Here is a 21,454-nt window from a genome sequence, read left to right as displayed (position 1 = left end):
CAGAGAAATGTAAATGCTGCCTTTTATTGAAGAATGGGGACTACATATCCTCATGTATTCTCTTTGGTTCTGACGTCTAGAAAGCTGAGATTCAAGTTAGACTTCCATTCTGGGTTCTTGATACATAAGCACCGAGTGAATCCACTTAAGTTTCCTTGAAGCCAGCTCAGCGACACGTCTCCCCCACCTCCCTAACCGCCCCTGCCCCCAATCAGGGATTCTCAAGGGGAGTGTTTTTAAAATTACCTCCCTCCTTTGTCTGGAAATCATTGGATTAATGAACAATATACTGATGGAAATGAGTTGTACATGTGGTCAGTTTGTTTTTTGGCTTTTTTTTTAAACCATCCTACTTGATATGCATTTTGACATGCAGGCTGTAGTCTGTGCAAATACTGTTGTTTGTTTATTTTGTTTTGTTTTTGCTAACGTGGATAGGGAGAACAGTGCTTTAAGTGTTATTTGGTTAAAAGCAGCTCTTTTCTGTTTATTCTGTTCTAACCCTGTTTGTTAGTTACTCTCTAGAACAAAAATCTGATTGGCACTTCTTGCTCCCTTAGAAGGGTATCCCTCCCTTCCCCTAGAGCAGCAATTAATAAGTCCTGAACCTCTCTTTACTTTCCTCTACTTAACTCCAAATACTCTGAAAGGGGTTGGGAGGCTAGATGCTGAATTGTGCCCGCACTCGCGCTCTAGCATATTTCAAGCTACCTCTCGGCTTTGTTGGTAGAACATGGGGTAAATGAAAACAGTATTTTCTATTCATGTTTAACCTGAAATAATTTAAGTGATGCTTAAAATCTGTGGGCTACACAGGGTGTGAAGAGACTTCTGCCTTGCCTAGCACGGTTTCTTAGCAGTGGAGCGCTGATCTGGAATTGTCTAGTGAGGGAGCTTCAGGGACCCAGGTCCTGGACGTTTTGTTTTTCACCTTTGAACTGTGTTCAGAAACTTCCTGGTTTCACCTTGAGGGTCTTCCTTCTTTCTCCCAGGCAAGGAGTCTCTGCTTGGCTCCAGAGCTCTCTACAGGGGCCCTTCAACTACTTCTTCTGTGGTCTACGGTGACACCCAACAGAAGACCTTTCTTTCCCTCCTTCCTCTTTTTCTTTCTCCCATGTCCAAGTACCTGAGCATGTTGCCCGTAAGTATGGCTGGACTTTGTCCCCTTCTTCTCCTCTCCCCAAGACCAGCCTCCACTGGGCCTTCTCTCCAAAGGCCTCCTGCAGCTGCTTCAGACCTCCTCTCCCCTAGGTCCTGTCAAATCCACCAGCTGCTCCCTATCTGAGGGCTCCCAGCATCCTTGTCCCATAACAGCTGTGCTTCTCAGGATGCACAAGGGCTCCATGTGGGTCCGACCCTGCCTGCCCCCCACCCCATACTCCTCTGGGTGGCCCCAAGTACCTGCGTGTCTCCAGCACCCACCAACCCGTTCATTCCTGGGATGGATTCACTGGGACCAATCAGGAAGTTACCTCCTACAGAAAGCCCTCCGTGATACCCCCGCCCCTCCACAAGACTATCTACATACCCCTTTAAGCTCCCCTAGCTCCGTGCCTTATCCGTGCTGGTGCTACTTCCTCTGCACTTGGCCCCCGCAGGTGTGTACACACTTCGGGGAGGAGACTGTGTCATAATCGTCTTTGTAGCCCCGGCCCCTAGCCCATCAGCCGTGCCCCCTAAACCTCAAGAACTTCCCCCTGCAGAGGAGCCCGGGTACCCTCCCTCTGTGTTTTCACCCAGGTCTGGGTGATCCAGAGCCAGAGGGGGTGACCAAGGAACTTCTACAGCATTGGCGGTCACCGCCTGCCCAGTCAGGCCTCGGGGCCCAAGTGGGTAACGGCAGGGGATGCGCAGCTGGCTGGAGGTGGCACTCAGGATCCGGCGGTCCTTGGAGCCCCGACGCAGCAAGCAGGCAGCCTGGGACTGGGCAGGCGCATGCGCACCGTCGTCATGACAACGCCCCCGCAGCGGCCTTGGGGTGAAAAGCAATATGTGGGGCCGCGGGAAGGAGGTCCCCTGGGCGGGGCCCCGATCCCCCCCTCCCGCTCCCACTACAACCCCTAATCCGTCCTGGGCCCTGGCCGACGGCAGTGGTAAGAAATAGGGTGTCCTTCGGCGCCTGCCAGGCCCATGGGAAGCGCGGAGGGGCTCCGGCCCCAGCTGAGGGCGGCTTGCACCAGCCCATTCCTCTGAGCAGGCTGCCGGCTCGAGGCGGTGGGGCGGGAGGGTGCCCCAGGGAACCCCAGCTGCGGCCAGAACTTTGGGGGTCCCCAAATGTGGGCGGGAAGGGAGCCCCGAATGTCCCCCCACCCCCACCCGTGGGTCTGGCCTTCGCATGAGCCGTTGTCCTGGAGGAGGGTGTGTCTGTTGCTTTGCTCTTACGGGTCTCCCGGAAGGGTGTCTAGGTGCTCTTCTCGGGCCCTTTTTTGTGCAAGCTCCAAAAGGCAGGGCCTAGGTGGGCAAGAGGGTCTTGAGACCGTTCTTACTTTGCATCTCTATGCCGTCTCTGTTTTAAGTATTTCTGCAACTGTGAATTATCTCTAGCAAATTAGGCATAGCCTGCACGCCCCTCCTCCGGCCACTGGTTCCATCTTGGATGCTTGTGTTCAAGTGTGTGTTTGTAGATAGGGAACTGTGCTAGAAGCCTTAGGTATTCCTCACTGCATCCTTGAGATGGGCATCATGCTCTGCTTTTAGCATAAGGGGAAATTTAAGATGGGAGAGTTAAGATAACTTGTTCAAAGCCGCACAGCTGACCCTGGTAGGCACACCAGTCTGTCTCACTCCCAACCCTTGGATTTCCTGGCATAGGGGCCACCTCCAAAATGAGCCCTTTCTTTAGAAACTTTAAAACGTGCTGCCAGGTGAAAAATACTTGGAATACAAGACTTTGGCGTGGATGAAAATTGACATTTAAGTTAGATTCCTGATATTTTTCTTGTGTGACTGGTTAGTTCTAGTTTTAGCTTTACAATTTGAAGACGGATTTATTATTTTCCCCTAATAGGAATACAGGAAATAAATTATTGGTGCCATAAAATCCTGACGTACAACACTTAGGTGAATTTTAAATGAAAGCGAGCATAGCAGAAAAATACAGCAGAAACTTTTAAATACTTTAAATCCATGGTCAGGTAAAAAGACTTTTTTTTTTTTTTTTAAGGATTTTATTTATTTATTTGAGAGCGAGCACAAGCTGGGGAGAGAGGCAGAGGGAGAAGCAGACTCCCCACTGGGTAGGGGATCATGACCTGAGCTGAAGCCAGACACTTCACCGATTAAGCCACCCAGGCGCCCTAAGAATTTTCTCGTACCTTTCTTTGGCTATATTTAACTGGTAGTCTAAGATTCCTTCCTCCAGAGAAAGAGTTCTAAGTCTGACACATTTCTTCTGCATGTCTTGGGTGTGGTATGGCCAGCTAAGGGCAGGTGCTGAACCTCAGAGATTCTCAGGCCAGTCTTGTCCTCTTTTCTTTTTCTTTTTTTTTTTTTAATGATTTTTTATTATATTATGTTAGTCACCATACAGTACGTCCCCAGTTTCCGATGTAAGGCTTGATGATTCATTAGTTGTGTATAACACCCAGTGCACCATGCAATACGTGCGCTCCTTACTACCCATCACCGGTCTATCCCATTCCCCCACCCCCCTCCCCTCTGAGGTCCTCAGTTTGTTTCTCAGAGTCCATAGTCTCTCATGTTTCATTCCCCCTTCTGATTACCCCCCCTTTCTTTATCCCTTTCTTCCCCTACCGATCTTCCTAGTTCTTATGTTCCATAGATGAGAGAAACCATATGATTGTCTTTCTCTGCTTGACTTATTTCACTTAGCATTATCTCCTCCAGTGCCGTCCATGTTGCAGCAAATGTTGAGAACTCATTCTTTCTGATAGCTGAGTAATATTCCATTGTATATACAGTCTTGTCCTCTTTTCAATACCAAGGAAGATAGTAGCCGGAAGGGAGGAAAGAAGCCCAGTGGGAGCCCAGCTCCAGCAGTAAATTTGTTGGCGATCTATTTGATGTGTTTCCTGTGGAGAATGCTAAAGTAGCATTTTGTAGGTTGAATTCCATGTGAACCATGGTCCCGTAAGTCTGGGAAATGGAATATTTTGAGTCTCCCTACTCTCCAGACTGAACAATTTGAAGACTCTTTGTGCCCCTGAGTGTTGTAAATGTCCTGAAAAGTACTATAGAGGTCTGTTTAGCTTTAATTCAGCACTTCCCAAACTTAGTTGACAATGAATTCTATTTAGAATGTCGTTAATCATCTCATGGAAGATTGGTATGCCGAAGAACACAGTTTGGGAAATATTGTGCTAAAATGTTAAATTCATGGAAACTTCCTAAAACGAGTGGATTTCTTATGTACATCCACCCATAAGATAGGAAATTCTGTTGACATTAAAATTTTTCAGAGACTGATGGGAAAACCCACAGTGTTAAGAGATATAGAACTGTACTGAAATATTCCAATTTTTTTAAAAAGGCTAATATGTACATAGATGAGAAAAACAATAAGGAGGAAATACCCACAGACCTCTATTGTAATGGTTCTTTAGCAGTGGGATTGCTGATAAGTATTTATTTCTTTTTGATATTGAAATTTCCAAGTTGTCTGGAATAAGCGGGTTGATTTTTTTAAAAAAGTTTATTTAAAAAAAAAACTATTAAAAGTTTACTACTTTCATTTTTAATTTCCCTCATTTTAAATCTTGTTCTGCAAATTTGTTTAGCAAACTCTGTTCATATAGTGCAGAAATCTCAGCAAAGAACATCGCTTGAAATGCAGAGACTCAGAGTCTGGCTCCTGAAGACACCAGGCTTGTTGAGTTGTGAGATCTCTGAGCACAGGTTTTTTTGTTTTTTGTTTTTGTGTGTGTGTTTTTTTAAAGACCTATACAAAAGATAGGACAGAATACAAAGATAGTGGTATGTGCCTCTAAGAAGAGGGAAAACATCATTTCCAGCCCTAGAAGGCTTGGGTCTTGCAAAAGATCCTTTTAAATAAATATCAAAAACAGACCATTAAAGAAAGCTGTAGGCATAACAGAGGAAGATTTCAACTCCTGCTTTGTTTCTGTCTTCTTATTAAGGACTGAACAGAGAAAAACCAACCTTTAGAAAGAGGAAATGGAAGGGTAGGGTAGGTGAAGAGCTTCTGAGTCAGGCCTCAACTCAGGAGGAACCAACAGAGCTATAGTCAAAGATGCCATCCTCTTGCACGTGTAGAGCGTATCTGAGAAACCTCTGGGACTCGGGGATTTTTCAGATCCTTTGAGTTTAGATTCTCTGATTAAAACCGTCTTCATTTGAAGTCATGATAAGAAAACATGAGTCCCTTAATGTGATGTGGCAGAGTGGAAAGAGGCTTTGGAGTCCGTTTTTATACTCTACCCTTATGAGCTGTATGATTTTGGATAAAATATTTAATTTCTCTGAATATCCTTTTCCTCCGCTACCAGGATTTTAGTTCTCCCTCTGTGTCCCTTCCAAGTTAGTGTCTGCCTGCCCTCAGTGGGTGCTTCTATGGCCCTGCTTCTCCAAACAGCATTTTTATTCCCCCCGATTCCTTCTATTTTCCTCTTCGTTCTTTATTCTTCATTCTATCATCTTTTTCTTCCTTACCCCTGACTCTACACACACACACACACACACACACACTCATATCTTTGAAAGAAGTGTAATTTTTTTTGGGGGGGGGAGGGCAGGGAGGGGGCATAGGAAAGGCCCTGGTATCATTTATATATGATGAAGAGTAATGCACTTATGTTTCAAAAGTTCCAGAAGCTATTGGCCATCTCCAGGAAAATTATTATAATCTCTGTATGGAAAAGTCCCAGAAAATTAATTCTTTTATATTGCATATACTCCAAGAAGTGGATGAAGAAATTGGAAAGGGGTAAGGAGGACAAATACATGATTACATAAGTAATTCCTCTGTGTGAAAATCCTGGAATACCGAGTGATTTGTTTTAAGCTATTTGCACACGCTTTTTAAAACAGACCCACCTTTGACTTAGAGCAGTGGGTGATGGACACTGCTACTTGGTCTTGGAGGTAGCGGAGTACGTGGGGAAGAACACTAGACCAGCGGCTTCCAAGTCTAGCCTTCAGATTTGTCCTGAACTCCTGTGAGCTGGATTTATTTATGAAAACCTTGAAGTCTTTGATGTCATTATCAGGGAGAGATACTTTTTTTTTTTTTTTTTTTTTTTTTTTTTTTTTTTTTTTTTAAGATTCCATTTATTTGTCAGAGGCGGGAGAGCACGAGCAGGGGAGCGGCAGGCAGAGGAAGAAGCAGACTCTCCGCTGGGCAGGGAGCCCGATGCGGGACCCATCCCAGGATCCTGGGATCCTGACCTGAGCTGAAGGCAGTTGCTTAACTGACTGAGCCACCCAGGCGTCCTGACACATCGTGGGGTTTTTTTTGTTTTGTTTTTGTGAGAGAAAAACTATATAGTATAAAAGTGTTTACAAAATCTATGGAATAATCAGTCATCTTAAGTTACTTGGTATGAATCTGTATTGTGATACATTCTTGGTTTCAGTAAATGCTATTCATGATGTTACTACTTATATAGGAGGAAAAAATACTTCTATTTTTCTTTTTTCTTTTTGTATTTTAACAGGTTGGAAGGAATCACATTAAACATTGCTGGTAACAGTTGCTTAATGCCAGAAGAAAGAGTAACAGGTGAAGATTTTTGGATTCTTTTCAGAATTTTAAAGAAGAATCCATATATTAATGGTATATGTCTCCTTAGCACTCATTACCTCTTGCTTTCATTTTCCTGACTTTAATTATTCAGTATAACAAATGTCAGCCTGTATTCATCCGTGTTCTTCAGGTCTGGATGTTAGATATAACCTCATAAGTGATGTCGGTGCATACTATGCCGCAAGACTGCTTCAGGTATTTTACCACAAAATGTTCGTAGTTCTTTTTGTTTTCTTCAGGAGTCCATTAAGAACCAGTCCTTCTTCTTTGGACGGTCCAGGGTTTGAGCACCCCCAGCCTGCTAGGTTGGCCCTTTACTGTGACCTCACTTTGGAGATGCCCGTGATGAAATGCGGCATCGTGGTTGCATTTTATTTAAGACGGACAGTGGAGTAAAAAAAGTGTGGTCCACCAATCAGAGTAGGTGTACTTTAAGAAAAGGGTTTGTTTCAACTTCAGAAGATGGGCAAATATGGGTTTATGTCTGTTTAAAAAAAAATGTTTAAAGGAGCATATATCATTTTTTGATACCTCTCTTAAATTGGCTTAAGTTCCTAACTACTTGTCCCAGTCTCAATTGCTAAATGTGCTTCTCATGAGCTTAAAAATGGTCTTAAAATTCTCCTATCCATGAGATGGCACATAGCACAAGGACAGAGTGAAGATTTAAAAACATGAACTAATTCTCAGCAATTACAAAAATGTTGCAAAAATCATCAAAGTGTTAAGTTTTTTTAGTTGTTTGCAGTGAAACCACCTAGTCTAGTGGCACGTACACACAAAATGCTAGTTTTGCAAAATATCCAGGGTCCTAACCTTGTACTATATTTATAACACTTGAAATAAACTGAAAACCCCACTTGTGTATTTATCGGTAGATTGCTGGTACCTAGAGCTCCTGAGTCATCTTTTGCAAACTTGTAAATAAAGTTAAATAAAGGACATTCGTACTTTAAATGACTTATCAAAATAGAACATAGTTTTTTTTTTTTCCATTTATATTGCTGTTATGTTTAAATGAGGATGGTGATTCCCCATCCCCCCGCCCCCCAAATGGTAGCTTCTTTGGCTGATTTTCTGTTACAAAGATTTTCTTTGGAGGTGAATACTTAAAGCAGCTTCTACATTTTTTCCCCTAATAATTACATCTGTAATAGCTTCTTTTCTCTCCTTATTATAGAAACAACATAAACTCACTTACTTAAACCTTATGTTTAATGATATTGGGCCCGAAGGTGGAGAATTGATTGCTAAAGCACTACATGTAAGCATTTTTATACCTCAAACTAACATTTTCTTTGGGAAGTTCAACTTCTGATAGCTTGAAATTAACAGGATGAAATGTTACTGTGAACTCATTGTGCAAATGTGTATTTTTATTACACTTCAATTTATTAAAATGTAACAGTACATGAGCATTCTTGAACTCATTTTTAAAAAGCTTAAGATAATTCACATAAAGATTTCCTTTTCCATAAAAATTTACCTTTAAGATGTTTATTCAGTGGGTTTTTGTATATCCAGAATTGCATGACCATCCCTATCTGTTTTTAGAACCTTTTCATCCCAGAAAGAAGCCCTGTACCCATTAGCAATCCTTCTCCATGCGTCTTTCACCCCCCAGCCCCTGGCAGTCACTAATCTATGTTTCATCTAATAGATTGCCTATTCTGGACATTTCACATAAGTGGAATCTTACAATATGTGGTCTTCTGTGACTGACTTAATGCTTTCAAGGTTCATCCATATTGTAACATACTTCGTTCCTTCTTATTGACAAATAATATTCTATTGTTTGGATATATCCTATTCATCCATCAGTTAAGGACATTTGGGTGTCCACTTTTTGTCTATAATAATACACTACGAATATTCACACATTTTTGTGTGCATATGTTTTCAATTTTCTTGGGTATATACCTAGGAGTATACTGCTAGATCATTTGCTAACTCTTCAACTGTCAAACTCTTTTCCAACATGTCTCTTTTTAGAAGTCCCCCAACAATGTAGGAGTGTTCTAATTTCTCCATATCCTCTCTACACCCAGCACTTGTTACTGTCTTCTTGATTTTAGCCATCCTAGTGGATATGAAGAGGTTTTTGGGTTTTGATTTGCATTTCCATCATGAATAATGATGCTGAGCATCTTTTCATGTGCCATTCTTTGGGAAAAAACGTCTGTTCAATGCCCATGTCTAGTTGTCTTTTTAAATTCTAAGAGTTCTTTGTATGTTCTGGATATAAGTCCCTTATACGTGATTTGCAAATGTTTTCTCTCATTCTGTAGGTTACCTTTTCACTTCCTTAATGGTGTCCTTTAAGGCACAAAATTAATTTTGATAAAGTTCAATTTATTTTTTCTTTTGTTTGTGCTTTTGGTGTTATATCTAAGGCCTTGCCTAACTGGAAGTCATGAAGATTTACACTTGCATATTCTTCTAACAGTTTTTGTTTTAGCTCCCTTGTTCTTTGATCCATTTTGAGTTAATTTTTATATATGTGAGGTAGGAGTCTAACTTCATTCTCTTGCATGTGAATATCCAGTTGTCCCAACACTATTTAAGACTTTTCCTCCCCTCATTAATTTTCTTGATGCCCTTGTCAAAAATTGATTGATTACAAATGGTTTCTCTCCTCTTCATTCTATTCTATTAACCTGTACGTATATCCTTATGTCAGTCCCACACTATTTTGATTACTGTAGTTTGTAGTCAGTTTTGAAGTCAAGAAGTGAGTCCTTTTTGTTCTTGTTTCATGATGTGTTGGCTCTTCTGGGTCCCTTGCATTTCCATATGAATTTTAAGATCAGTTTAACAATTTCTGCAAGAAAAACAAGGATTTTGAGAGGAATTGCTTTAAATTTTTAGATAATTTGGGGAGTACTGCCATCCTAACAGTATTAAGTCTTCTGATCCATGAACGTGGGATGTGTTTCCATTTATTTTTATCTTTCATTTCCTTCAACAGTGCTTTGTTTTAATATGCAAGTCTTGCTTTTGCTAAATTTATTCCTAAGGCTTTATTCTTTTTGATGCTATCGTAAATGGGATAGTCTTAATTTCAATTTTGGATTGTTCATTGCTGGTGTGTAGAAATACAATTGATTTTTATATATTGATCTTGTGTCCTACAGTCTTGTTGAACTCACTAGTTCTAACAGCTTTTTTGGGTGGATTCCTTAGGATTTTCCATATATAAGATCACGTTATATGCAGGGATATTTTTCTTTTCCAATGTGGATGCCTTTTTTCTTTTCCTTGCCTAATTGCCTCATTTAGAACCTCCAGTACACTGTTAATACTTCCATTTAACAGTGGACATCCTTGCCTTCTTCCTGCTCTTAAGGGAATTAATTATTTGCAGTTATATATCCTCTAATATTCATTAGGATACTGAAATGCTGAATTTTCTTTGTAAAAGAATTATCAAGAGTAGAATGAGAGGAGTTAAATTTTGCAAGTGTTTGAGGAATTCTATTCCTTTAAAAGTGATACAGGGAGCATATGGAGTGATTGCTTAATGGGTATAGGGTCTCCTTTGTGGGGGTTGGGGGGCGAAGTATTTTGGAACTAGCTAGGTGATGGCCATATAACATTGTGAATTTATTAAAAACCAGTGAATTGTACATGTTGAAATGGCTAACTTTGGGTTATATGAATTTCACCTCAATAAAAAAAGTAGTGTAATTTTCTTAGAAAACAAATTTATAGATTTCCTAAAGAAAGGAAAATTTATTAAAATCTGCTTCATTTACTGGGCATTGTTTGGGCATCTGTTTCCTGGGCACTCTTTCCAGTACAAAATTAAACTAGATTTTTATCTCTTATTGGGGAAACTGAATGTTACCTTTAAGGAGTATATCCTACTCTATCTCCATGAAGCCATAAAAAATTGATGAGTCTGCAAATAGAAAAATCTCCTAACTCATGTAATCAAGAGAATTCTGTGAAATAAAACTTTAATCAAGTTTTGATTCTTTTTCTTTTCAGAAGAATACAACTCTGAAATACCTAAGAATGACTGGAAACAAGATTGAAAATAAAGGTGGAATGTTTTTTGCTGCAATGCTACAAATTAATTCATCTTTAGAAAAATTAGATCTGGGTGACTGTGATCTGGTAAGTAGAATGGTTGAGAAAAATCACCCAGGTACCTCATCATTCTCCTTGGAACCAGGATAGGGAACTGTCAGAGACCAGATAAATGACAGTCTTATAAATGATTGAACTTGCCCCTAGTATCTGAGAGAAAACGTTTTTTTTGTTGTTGTTGTTGTTTCGCTTTTTCTATTAGGCATAACAGTGCAATTAATAAAATCAGATTGTATTAAATGATATTATAGAGGAAGACCTATAATAAAATTCTTCCTAAGCTTCAGTCTATAACCCTTCTTAACCTATATGGGGTTTTTTGAGAAAAAAGATTGTTTTTAATTTAGGCTTTCTAAAGAAGTAGCATTTTTTTTTAAATATTCTAGTTGGGAAAACATCAATAAAGAGAAAAGTGCTACAAAGATGGCCAAGTACTCTGGTAGGAGGTAATCTGCATGATAGGATGTCTATCTAATGCCTAATATCTGAGGAGGTAATATGAGTCATGAAGGGTGAGGAAAAACATACTTGGAGAGGGTCCATGGCAGAACATTCCAGGCAGGGGTCCAGAAAACATAGACTCTAAAATAATGCTACCCCAAGAGTGGTATGGGTAGCATTGCTATTACAGATGGAGGTAATTTTACTACTTGTGTATTTATTTTTACAGATGCTCTATTTTGAGGAATTACGGTTTTCTATTTATGGTAGCAATAGAGCTTTAAAATGGGAAACAGTGAGTTGATTTAATAGAAACGTATTAAGTAAATAGTAAAACTGATATTCCATTATGGCAAAAACTATGAGTGGTGCATGAATATTGAAATATTGAGTCTGGCAGTTTCTAAGAACTGAAAAGCCAGAGTGGTTAGACAGAGGGGGTTAAGAGGATCTCAAAGCGAAGGTGAGAGGTGTGCAGAGGCCAAATCCAGTGACATTGTATGGGTTGTAGGTCATACACCAGGGGGAGAGGGGATTGTGTTGTAAATATGTATCATGATAAGGCTTTGGGGGTGACGATTTGATTGTCCTTTATAAAAAGATCACTCCGGTTTCTGTGGGGAAATTAAGAGGGTGGTGAGAGGAAGCTCACTGACCACTTAGGAAGTTACTATAATCCAGGGGGGCGATAAGGACTGGGGATAGGGTGGTGGCACACAGATGGGTTAATCTGAGACCTCTTTTGGAGACAATCTCTAAGACTTACTGATCAATTGGATGGGAGGGTAAGTAGACTGGCGGAGAGGAGGCCCAGGTTTTCTGGCGTAACAGGTGGGGGTGTGTGCTCGTGTCCATCACAGAAATCTGGGAGAATTAGGCCCTTCCAATAAAGTAAAGAGGGAATCCTGTAGAAGCTGTGAAAAACGTTGATCAGTAAACCTTTCCCACTGTGCACACACTGAAAGTACGAGTATGGGTATAAAAGAACGCTTGCACAAGGTCTATTCTAAGTAGTGCAGAACCCTAGCTGGAATCTGCAGGTGTGTCTGGGTATCTGAGGTCAGAAACACACAGAAACTTGAGGGCTTAGGAGTAAACCTAGAGGTGAAAGTCCTAGGAAATGGATACTGAAACTTTAAGAACTCCCCTTGCATGTTACAGATTTTAGGGCAGGGAGAAAACATAGTAACAATTCACTCCTGAATTTGACCAAACTGCAATTCAGGATTTATAATTTAAAACAGTTTATTTCTCTGAATCCAGATTACTGATTTTGAAATAAGTTTTATATTTCAACAGTTTCCTTAATGAATTTGCTCTTTCTAGGGAATGGAAAGTGTGATAGCATTTGCTACAGTCCTAACTCAAAACCAAACAATTAAGGGAATAAACCTAAACCGACCTATACTGTATGGTGAACAGGTATGTATTCAAAGTGATAACAGCTAATATTACTACATGTGAATAAAACGAAGGTACTATTTACTGAAGGTTATGTCAAGGTTCATATTTTTAGAATTTACTGCATTTACAAAGAAAAACTTATTTGAAGAAAAATTGAGTTAAATTATGATTTTAGATGTTACTTATTTAAGCAATAAACATGCTTTTTTCTTCCTTGTAAACTCAGATTAACAGTGAATAAACCTGTAAAGAGGCAGAGTAGTTAAGACAAAAACAATGATTAAAGTTTTAAAGGCTGGGTAAGAGCTCAGTGTGAATTGTTTTGTTTGTTATACTGATATCACTAAACCCTTTGGAAATCATGAGTAACAATGGCAAAATGTGTGTGAACAGCAGCCTGGGAAGTCTGGATGTCATCCTATAGGTAAGCTGCATGCTGAAGACAAGATGATGGTAAAAACATGGTAGCTGCTTTCAAGGCTTCTTGTTCTTTAACATTCTTTTAGAAGTGCAGAGAAGGTTCTCAGGTTGAGGACATGAGACTTGAAGACTAAATCAAAATTTTCTGGATTAAAGCCTTGAGGAAATACGTATGTTAAACTATATGGAATCACATTAGAAGCACAATTCCTCTTTTAAGTGTGTCGGGTGGTGTCATTATTCCCAAATCAGAATAGTTAAGAGAAGCCCAAGGTCTTTCTGAGGTCCAGGCCTGGCCTGGTGCTTCTAGCAGTCAGCTAAACTCTAGCCTGCCTTCAATTCCTCTCCAAGACAGCCACTACGTTCCATCCCTGTGCGTACTAGTCTCTTCAATGGCTGTGCAGCAGAGTCCTCCTGTGCTGCTTCGCACTTGCTATTTCCAGACAGAAGCCTGCAAGCCGGTTCCATTTCACTATCTGGGGAGCATGGAAAGCTACAGATGCCAGGTGCCATCCTAGGCAAATTGTCAAAGTTGGTAAATGGATCTAAAAACACTTTACTACTTCTGATTTTAGTTCCCTTCCTTAATAAGGGTGGTCCCTCAACCAAACTTCTTGACCTTAAAAAAAAATGCAATCAAAGCATAAAACACAAATATATATATACATCCTGTCCTCTGTTCCAGGCCCCATGCAGAGCAATACTGGACCCCCTAAGTGGTCAGTCTGCATTTGTTAAGACCTCAAACCATAGCTTCCCTTTGGGTGTATCTTTTACAGCGTCAGCAATAATTTAAATCAGATATAGGATTGCAGACTACTGAACAATAAAAACACTTTATAGTGTTCTACAAAACACTTATTTTATGCCAGGTACTTTTTTGTTAATTGTGAGGGAAGTATAATTTTACCTATCTTACAGAAAAGGAAACGGAGACTTAGCTAGATGAAATAATTTGCCCAAAGTCAGACAGCTAGTATAAAGCTAGTATTTGGACCATTTTATTATAAAGACCATTTTATTATAAAATTCATGTACACATCTGCTATTGCTATGGGTTTTCACTTTTGTAGTTTTTCTCAAAGTAGTTTTTCTCAGTTATTATGTAGAAGTACATAATTTGAGCATACATAGTTACCATGTTTGTGATCAGTATTTCCAGTGACTGTAAAACTTATAAATACAGCAATCTTGGGGCACCTGGGTGGCTCAGTCGGTTAAGCATCAGACTCTTGATCTCAGCTCAGGTCTTGATCTCAGGGTCCTGAGTTCAAGCCCTGTGTTGGGCTCCATGGATATGGAGCCCACTTAAAAAGAAAAAATGCAGCAATCAAGTAAGAGGACTTCTTACCATAAAATACTGACCCATTCATTTTAAGACCTGCTTTGACTTTGTTAAAAACTTAAAGTGCTTGGTATTCAAATCCTCATTGAGATTATACACTTTTTGCCTGGAAGCAGCTAGAATTTGGTATGAAAAAAGTCTTCCAGTGACTAGAACAGTAAAACATATTTAGAAATTTGTGATGATTATAAAAGCGAAGAATTGGATATCACAGGACTAATGAGTGTATTTTTAAAATAGAATCAACATTCAGAAATGTCTTTGTATTTTATCTATGAAGAGTTTATTTTATCTATCTTATCTCTATCAGGAGAAAAGTTGAGGAACATATGGAGGGTATAAGAAACGTTTAGAGATTCTTGAGAGGACAGCAATAAGGGAGCTTAACATGCACAATATCACAGAGGGCTAATTGTTTCCCTCCCCACCCCCCTTCTGGAGTGACTTAGAATTATGACTTTTTAAAACCAGCCTCTTTTATATCACTTAGTCACTGTACTTTGCAAGTGCCTGCTGCCAGTTTTTAAAATGATAAATATCATTTGTGGCAAAAGTGGTTTTTCTTAAAAGCCAAGCCAAAACAAATACAAATCACAGGCTAATAGTCTTAACTTGTTATCTTTTTAAAGAGCTAATTTAAATAACTTGGCATATATTTGGAATAAACATGTACAGCTTCAAAACTGTATTTTAGAAAAAGATTTTACCTATTTTTAGGAAGAGTCCACAGTTCATCTAGGCCACATGTTGAAAGAAAACCACTGCCTTGTTCAACTCCACATGTGTAAGCACAATATAAAAAACTGTGGTATGAAGCAGTTATGTGATGCACTGTATCTGAACAGAAGCCTACGCTACCTTGATGTCAGCTGGTAAGTGATAATACATTAATCCAGAAGTCCTGGGAATAATCTATGTAAATATCCACAGTACCTAGGATACATTGTTAGACACTAATTCCAAAGACCAGAAAATGCAACCACTGTTAACTTTTTGTCCTAAGCCTTAGTATTTAGTTTATACTGATATTTTATCTCCTAGCAATGTGAATGAGCAATTTAATCATGAGTAAACCAGAATGGAAGCAATATTTTATAGTAAATTTTTATTAACTTTTTTGGAAACTGAGTGATTAAAATCTTTACTAAACTAGAAAGTAATGTTCTATACAACAGTCTTGAAGCATGTTAATCTCTATAAATAAAAGAATACTTCATATTTTAAAATGTAACCACGTATTTTTTTTCCTTCCCAGCAATAGAATAACTCATGATGGAATGATGTGTTTGGCTGATGTACTGAAAAGCAATACTACCCTGGAAGTACTAGATCTTTCTTTTAACAGAATAGAAAATGCAGGAGCAAAGTATCTCAGTGAAACTCTTGCTTCACACAACAGGAGCCTTAGAGCGTTAGTATGGTTTTATATTTAAGTTTTTCTCTTATTTTAATTAAACTTTTAAAATACTTCAAGCCCTTTAAAAATCAAGACTCATGATGAAATATGAAAACAGTTTCTAAACTGACATTAAACATTTCAATTTTTTTCAAAAGTAACGTCTATTAAAAATCAGTTGATTCTCGTTATGATTGCTTAAGACTAAGAAAATTCTTACTGCCTACAGTATTTATCCTGAATTGTACAGAAAAATCATAATCTTTCAATATGATCAAGACAAAAAATAATCAAAATATTATTGGATGACTTTATCCTGAAGGGTATATTTGTAATCCACCCCGACATTTGCTGAATGATATAAAACAGACTGCTGACTTCTAAAATGTAGGTAACTATACTAGGTACCTGAAGCATCCACTTAGAAAATGAAGTTTCTTGGATTTTAGTTAGCATTAAGTATCTTTAAGATAATTCCTAAGATTTTACACAATAAAATGTCAAATGTTATTGGCTAAGTTATGCATCTTCTGTGTGGAAGTCTGTAGCGGGGTTTCTAGGGTTATTACTTCCTGTTTCTCATAGGCTTTCAGTAGTCAGCAACAACATAGAGGGAGAAGGACTTGTTGCACTTTCACAGTCGATGAAAACAAACCCCACATTCTCGAATGTCTACATCTGGGGAAACAAATTTGATGAGGCTACATGTATGGTAAGTTGTTTTTTGTTTGTTTGTTTTTGTTTTTTCTCTCCTTCACTAAAGGCTTTTGCTGGGGTCTTCTCTATAATATCAGACATTTACAGGTGGCCTTGGAAATGATTCCAAAATATAGTACGACACTTCAGTTTTGATAAATTTTAACATAAGTCCTAAAAATTAAGCACTGGAAAGTTTTGTGGTTGAAATAGGAGATATCAAATACTACATGTTAATATAAAGATGACTGAATTATACAGTCCCAATTCCTCCAAAGTTTAAACATTTAAAAAATCACAATTGTTGATTTATTCTAAATTTGATGTAGTGCAATCTCTAATCTGCCCAATAATTAAACCAAGACATGGAATTTGGAGACATACGGTGCTTTTATGTTGCTTATGTAAATAGAGGCCTTCATAACGACTTTCAGAACAAAAAAGCATTGTAACAATAGTTTTTATTTGGAAAGAAGGAAGATGCTAAAATTCTCAATTTGCAAAAAGACTATCCAAAATTCTACCTCTAAAAAGAGTAATAAAATATACTACTTAAACCCTTGATTTCAGAAAAACATCATATTCTACACACTAGAATGAGTTTGGAATAATAAGCTAAGGTAGAAAGCAACTAAAATTTTAAATCTTTCATTGTCTAAATATCTGCCTTTCTCTATACTCACCACATTACTGACCAACCATTTTAACATGTTTGTATGATACCCTTAAAAAGATACCAATGATGCATAAGAGACATACAAAGAAAATTCTACAATAAAGATGGAATTAGCCTACCAGACAGGCCAGCATCTAATACTACAGAAATTGTCTTAGCCTCAGTCTATAAATTAGCTTCAGGGAGTTCATGGACTCCATACAGTTGTATGCCAAAATTTGGTTGCTTATTTTTCTGAAAAGTAGGTCCCTGGCTATCCTCAGATTTTCAAAGCATATACAACTCCCTCCTCCCTCATTTAAGAACCCCTGTAGGACTTGAAAATTTTGACCATGGGACCTTTGGCCCACAAAATCTGTAATACAGAGAATTGTTAATTCTGGGAGCCATAGAACAAAATACCTTAGAACTTGGAAATAAACTTTAAGATTATAATTTCATTATGTGATATTAAGTGAACAAAAATCGTATGTAAAAAAAAAAACCTAAAATCCAGTAACTTAGAATATTTTAAACTGAATCAGTACAGCTATTCTGAATATTGAAATTAGCTTATTCATTTTACAGTAATTAAACATTTTTGTAATGAGAGGTTTTTCTTTTCTTAAAAATCATAGGCCTATTCAGACTTAATTCAAATGGGCCGTCTAAAACCAGACAATACAGATGTGGAACCATTTGTGGTGGATGGACATGTGTATCTTGCAGAAGTCTCCAATGGCCTTAAAAAGCATTACTACTGGAGGCCAACTTATGGAGAAGCTTGCACGAATTCACCTAATGCAGGTTTTACTCTTGTACCAGTAGGTGGACATCTATGAGAAACAAGCTCTAAAATAATTTTCATATATCTGTCTTATGTTAATATTTTATTGCCTGTTTTTCTTAAATTAGAATGTTTTACCTTTTATACACTGGAAAAAAGGGACTATTAAAATGGCTTTGTATGCCTACCTATTGTAGAAAAACAGTAGTCTAATTCTTTAAAAGAAATTTGACAGGTGAGGGAAGATGGCAGAATAGGAGAACCCTGCATTCACCTCCCCCCACAGACACATGGAGGCAACTGCTACCTGTACTGCAATGCACTCTGGAAACCACCTGAAGGGGGGCAGAACAGATCTTCCACAGCTAGGGGTGGAGACAAGGTCACATCAACAAGGGTCGGAGGGACAGTGATGCCATCAGGAATGAAACCCCTGGAGTGACTACTCACAAAGGCGAGGGACATCACAGGTAAGGAGGAGCGACCCCACAATGGACACTCCTGGCCCTGAGGACTTGCACTGGGAAGACCAGTCTCCAGAAGGTCTGGCTTTGAAAACCAGTGTGGCTTAACTCCAGGAGAGCTGAAGGGCTACAGAAAACCAACTCTCCACCCTTTAAAAGCCAACACATTAAATAACTTGGCCCAAGACAGAGCACAGAAGCAGCAGTTTGAAAAGTGCCTGGGGTATACGTTAGGGAGATTTACTGACTAGTTTTAGGATGTGTACAGGAGGGGCAGGAATCTATAGGAAATACAGGAGCTTTCTCCAGCAATGAAAGTGCTGGTGGGTGCCATTTTTCTTGCCCTCTCCCAGCCTAGACAGCTAGACACTTGTAGAAGCCAGTTCTGACATTCTCCCCCTACCTTGCTAGCACTGTGTGCCCTGCCCTGTCTACCCTGCCCGCTGTGGTAGGCACCCCTCCATAGCACCTCCTGCCCTGGGGAGTGGGGAGCTAACCCCACACACCAGTACACATGCAGTTGCTACAGGCACGCTTCTCAGCTGCCTACATAGGAGCAAGCCCTACCCCTCAGTGTGTCTGCAGCAGCCACAGAGGCTCGTTCCAGACAGCCAGGCAAATGGCCAGCCCTGCCTACTAGCAAGCCCACAGGTGCTGCAACCAGGTCTCACAGCCAGCCACACAGGAAGCAAGCCCAGCCCACCAGTGAGCCCAGAGCAGGAAAAGCTGACCACTGCAGACAGGCTGAGCGCTGGGCCTGTCTGCATGCTGTAGAGACTACTAGGGCTCCTTAGCCAGCTGTGCAGTGGACAAGCCCTGCCCTCAGTGTACCCTCAACACTATAGGATGGTCATTAGAGCCAGTGGGGCAGAGGGCTAGCATCTTCCAGCAGCATGCCAGCATCGGTCATAGCTCAACCACAACAGGTTCTGGTGACCAGGGAGAACTGTGTGGCAGGAAACAACAGGACCCCTTCCACACAAGGCCACTACTTTCAAGACCAGAAGAAGCAGAGGACCTACCTAATTCATAGAAATACAAAATGAGGAGACACAGGAGTATGTCCCAAATGAAAGAAGGCAAAACCACAGAAAAAGAGAGATGCAATATGCCTAATAGAGTTCAAGGTAATGGTCAGAAAGATACTCACCAGACTTGAAAGAAGAGTGGATGAACTCAAAGAACTAGTCAGAGATGAAGAATATAATAATTAAAAAATGTGCTAGAGGAAATCAGTGGATTAGAGAATACAGGAATAAACCAGCGATCTGGAGGAGAGGGTAATGGAAAACACCCAAGCTGAACAGCAAAAACAGAAAATGAGACTAGGTTAAGGGACCTCTGTGACATATCAAGTGTATGAACATTTGCACTATAGGGATCCCAGAAGGGAATGAGAGAAGGGGGACAGGTACTTATTTGAAGAAATAATGGCGGGAAAACTTCCTTAACCTGGGGAAGGAAACTGACATCTAGGTGCAAGAAGCAAGGAGAGCCTTAAGATGAACCCAGGGAGGTCCACACCAAGATGCATAATTAAAATGACAGAAATTAGAGAATCCCAAAAGCAAGAGAAGAGCAAACAGTTACATACATACATGGAAAAACCCCATAAGGCTATCAGCTCATTTTCAGCAGGACTCTATAGGCCAGAAAGGAATGGCATAATCAAAGTGCTGAAAGAAAACAAAACAACCCTGCAACCAAGAATACTCTATCCAGCGAGATTTATCATTCAGAATTCAAGGAGAGCTAGTGTTCCAGACAAAAGTTAGAGTTCATCATCACTAAACTAGCTTTACAGGAAATGTTAAAGGAAATTCTCTAAGTAGAAAGAAAAGGCCACAGTGTAAGAAAGTAAGAGGAGAAAACTTCACCGTAAAAGCAAATGTATAGTTAAGGTAGTAAATCAATCACTTATAAACCTAGTAAGGAGGTTAAAAGTAGTAAGAGCAATTCTATCTATAAAAACTAGTCAATGGATATACAAAAAGAGGTAAAATATGACCTCATATACATAAAACACGGAGGGGGGGGAATAAAACTTTAGTGCTCTTAGAGAACTTAAAAGACCATGATCTCAATATAGACTGCTATACACATAGGGTGTTATATATGAGTCCCATGGTAACCACAAATCAAAAACCTGTAATACACAAAAAGAGAAAGGAATCCAAGCAGGACACTAAAGAAAGCCATCAATCACAAGGGAAGTGAGAACTACAAAACCAACCAGAAAACAACAAAAGTACGTACCTATCAATGATTACTTTAACTGTAAATGGACTAAATGCTCCAAGGAAAAGATTTAAGGTGACTGAATGGAAAAAAAACAAGACCCATCTATATGCTGCCTTGACTCCGGTCACACCTAAAGATGCATACAGACTAAGTGAAGTGACAGAGGGGTGCCTGGGTGGCTCACTAGGTTAAGCGCCTGCCTTCAGCTCAGGTCATGATCCCAGAGTCCTGGGATTGAGCCCTGCATCATCAGGATTCCTGCTCAGCGGGGAGTCTGCTTCTCCCTCTCCCTCTGCCCCTCCCCCCTGCTTGTGTGCTCTCTCTCTCTCAAATGAATAAATAAAATCTTAAAAAAAAAAGTGAAGGGATGGAAAAAGATTTTCCATGCAAATGAAGCAGGGGGGAAAATGGGATACCAATACTCATATCAGGTAAAATAGACTTTAAAACAAAGACTGTAAAAAGAGATGAAAAAGGTCATTAAATAAAAGTTCACTAAGAGGATGAACTCAAAGAACTAGTCAGAGATGAAGAATATAATAATTAAAAAATGTGCTAGAGGAAATCAGTGGATTAGAGAATACAGGAATAAATCAATGATCTGGAGGAGAGGGTAATGGAAAACACCCAAGCTGAACAGTTCACTAAGAGGATATAATAACTAAATATCTATGCATCCAACATAGGAGCACCACCTAAATATATAAAGCAAATATTAACAGACAAAGGGAGAAACTGACAATAACACAGTGATACTAGAGGGCTTTAACACCTACTTACATCAATGGACAG

General features: G+C 39.5%; 1 protein-coding gene across 5 annotated transcripts; it reads left to right on the top strand.

The window, feature by feature from the left end:
* The first annotated feature begins 1,969 nt into the window (after positions 1-1,969).
* Positions 1,970-18,144, top strand: LRRC34 (leucine rich repeat containing 34). 5 transcript variants are annotated; one of them, XM_057306596.1, is made up of 10 exons: positions 1,970-2,093; positions 6,633-6,697; positions 6,852-6,916; positions 7,902-7,985; positions 10,712-10,840; positions 12,581-12,676; positions 15,141-15,295; positions 15,679-15,834; positions 16,405-16,531; positions 17,809-18,144. In XM_057306596.1, the coding sequence occupies exons 2-10, from the start codon at positions 6,676-6,678 to the stop codon at positions 18,010-18,012; spliced, it is 1,038 nt and encodes a 345-aa protein (XP_057162579.1). In that variant the 5' UTR covers positions 1,970-2,093; positions 6,633-6,675; the 3' UTR covers positions 18,013-18,144. The 5 variants fall into 5 exon arrangements, with proteins under 5 accessions (XP_057162579.1, XP_057162578.1, XP_057162577.1 ...); XM_057306595.1 differs by having other exon boundaries at positions 6,633-6,751; XM_057306594.1 differs by lacking the exon at positions 1,970-2,093 and adding an exon at positions 5,797-5,902.
* Positions 18,145-21,454: the final 3,310 nt, after the last annotated feature.

Source organism: Ursus arctos, unplaced genomic scaffold (assembly GCF_023065955.2).
Source record: "Ursus arctos isolate Adak ecotype North America unplaced genomic scaffold, UrsArc2.0 scaffold_4, whole genome shotgun sequence".
Classification (NCBI taxonomy): Eukaryota; Metazoa; Chordata; class Mammalia; order Carnivora; family Ursidae; genus Ursus; species Ursus arctos.
The sequence above is the reverse complement of the archived record's forward strand: the minus strand, read 5'-3'. Positions and strand labels throughout refer to the sequence as shown.

Excerpts from the sequence above, each read along its gene's own strand:
- LRRC34 (XM_026498929.4), top strand. The coding sequence starts at position 5,829 with ATGGAAAAGTCCCAGAAAATTAATTCTTTTATATTGCATATACTCCAA. Across the intron at positions 7,986-10,711 it reads TGATTGCTAAAGCACTACAT|AAGAATACAACTCTGAAATA; the intron begins GTAAGCATTTTT and ends TTTTCTTTTCAG. Across the intron at positions 10,841-12,580 it reads ATCTGGGTGACTGTGATCTG|GGAATGGAAAGTGTGATAGC; the intron begins GTAAGTAGAATG and ends TGCTCTTTCTAG.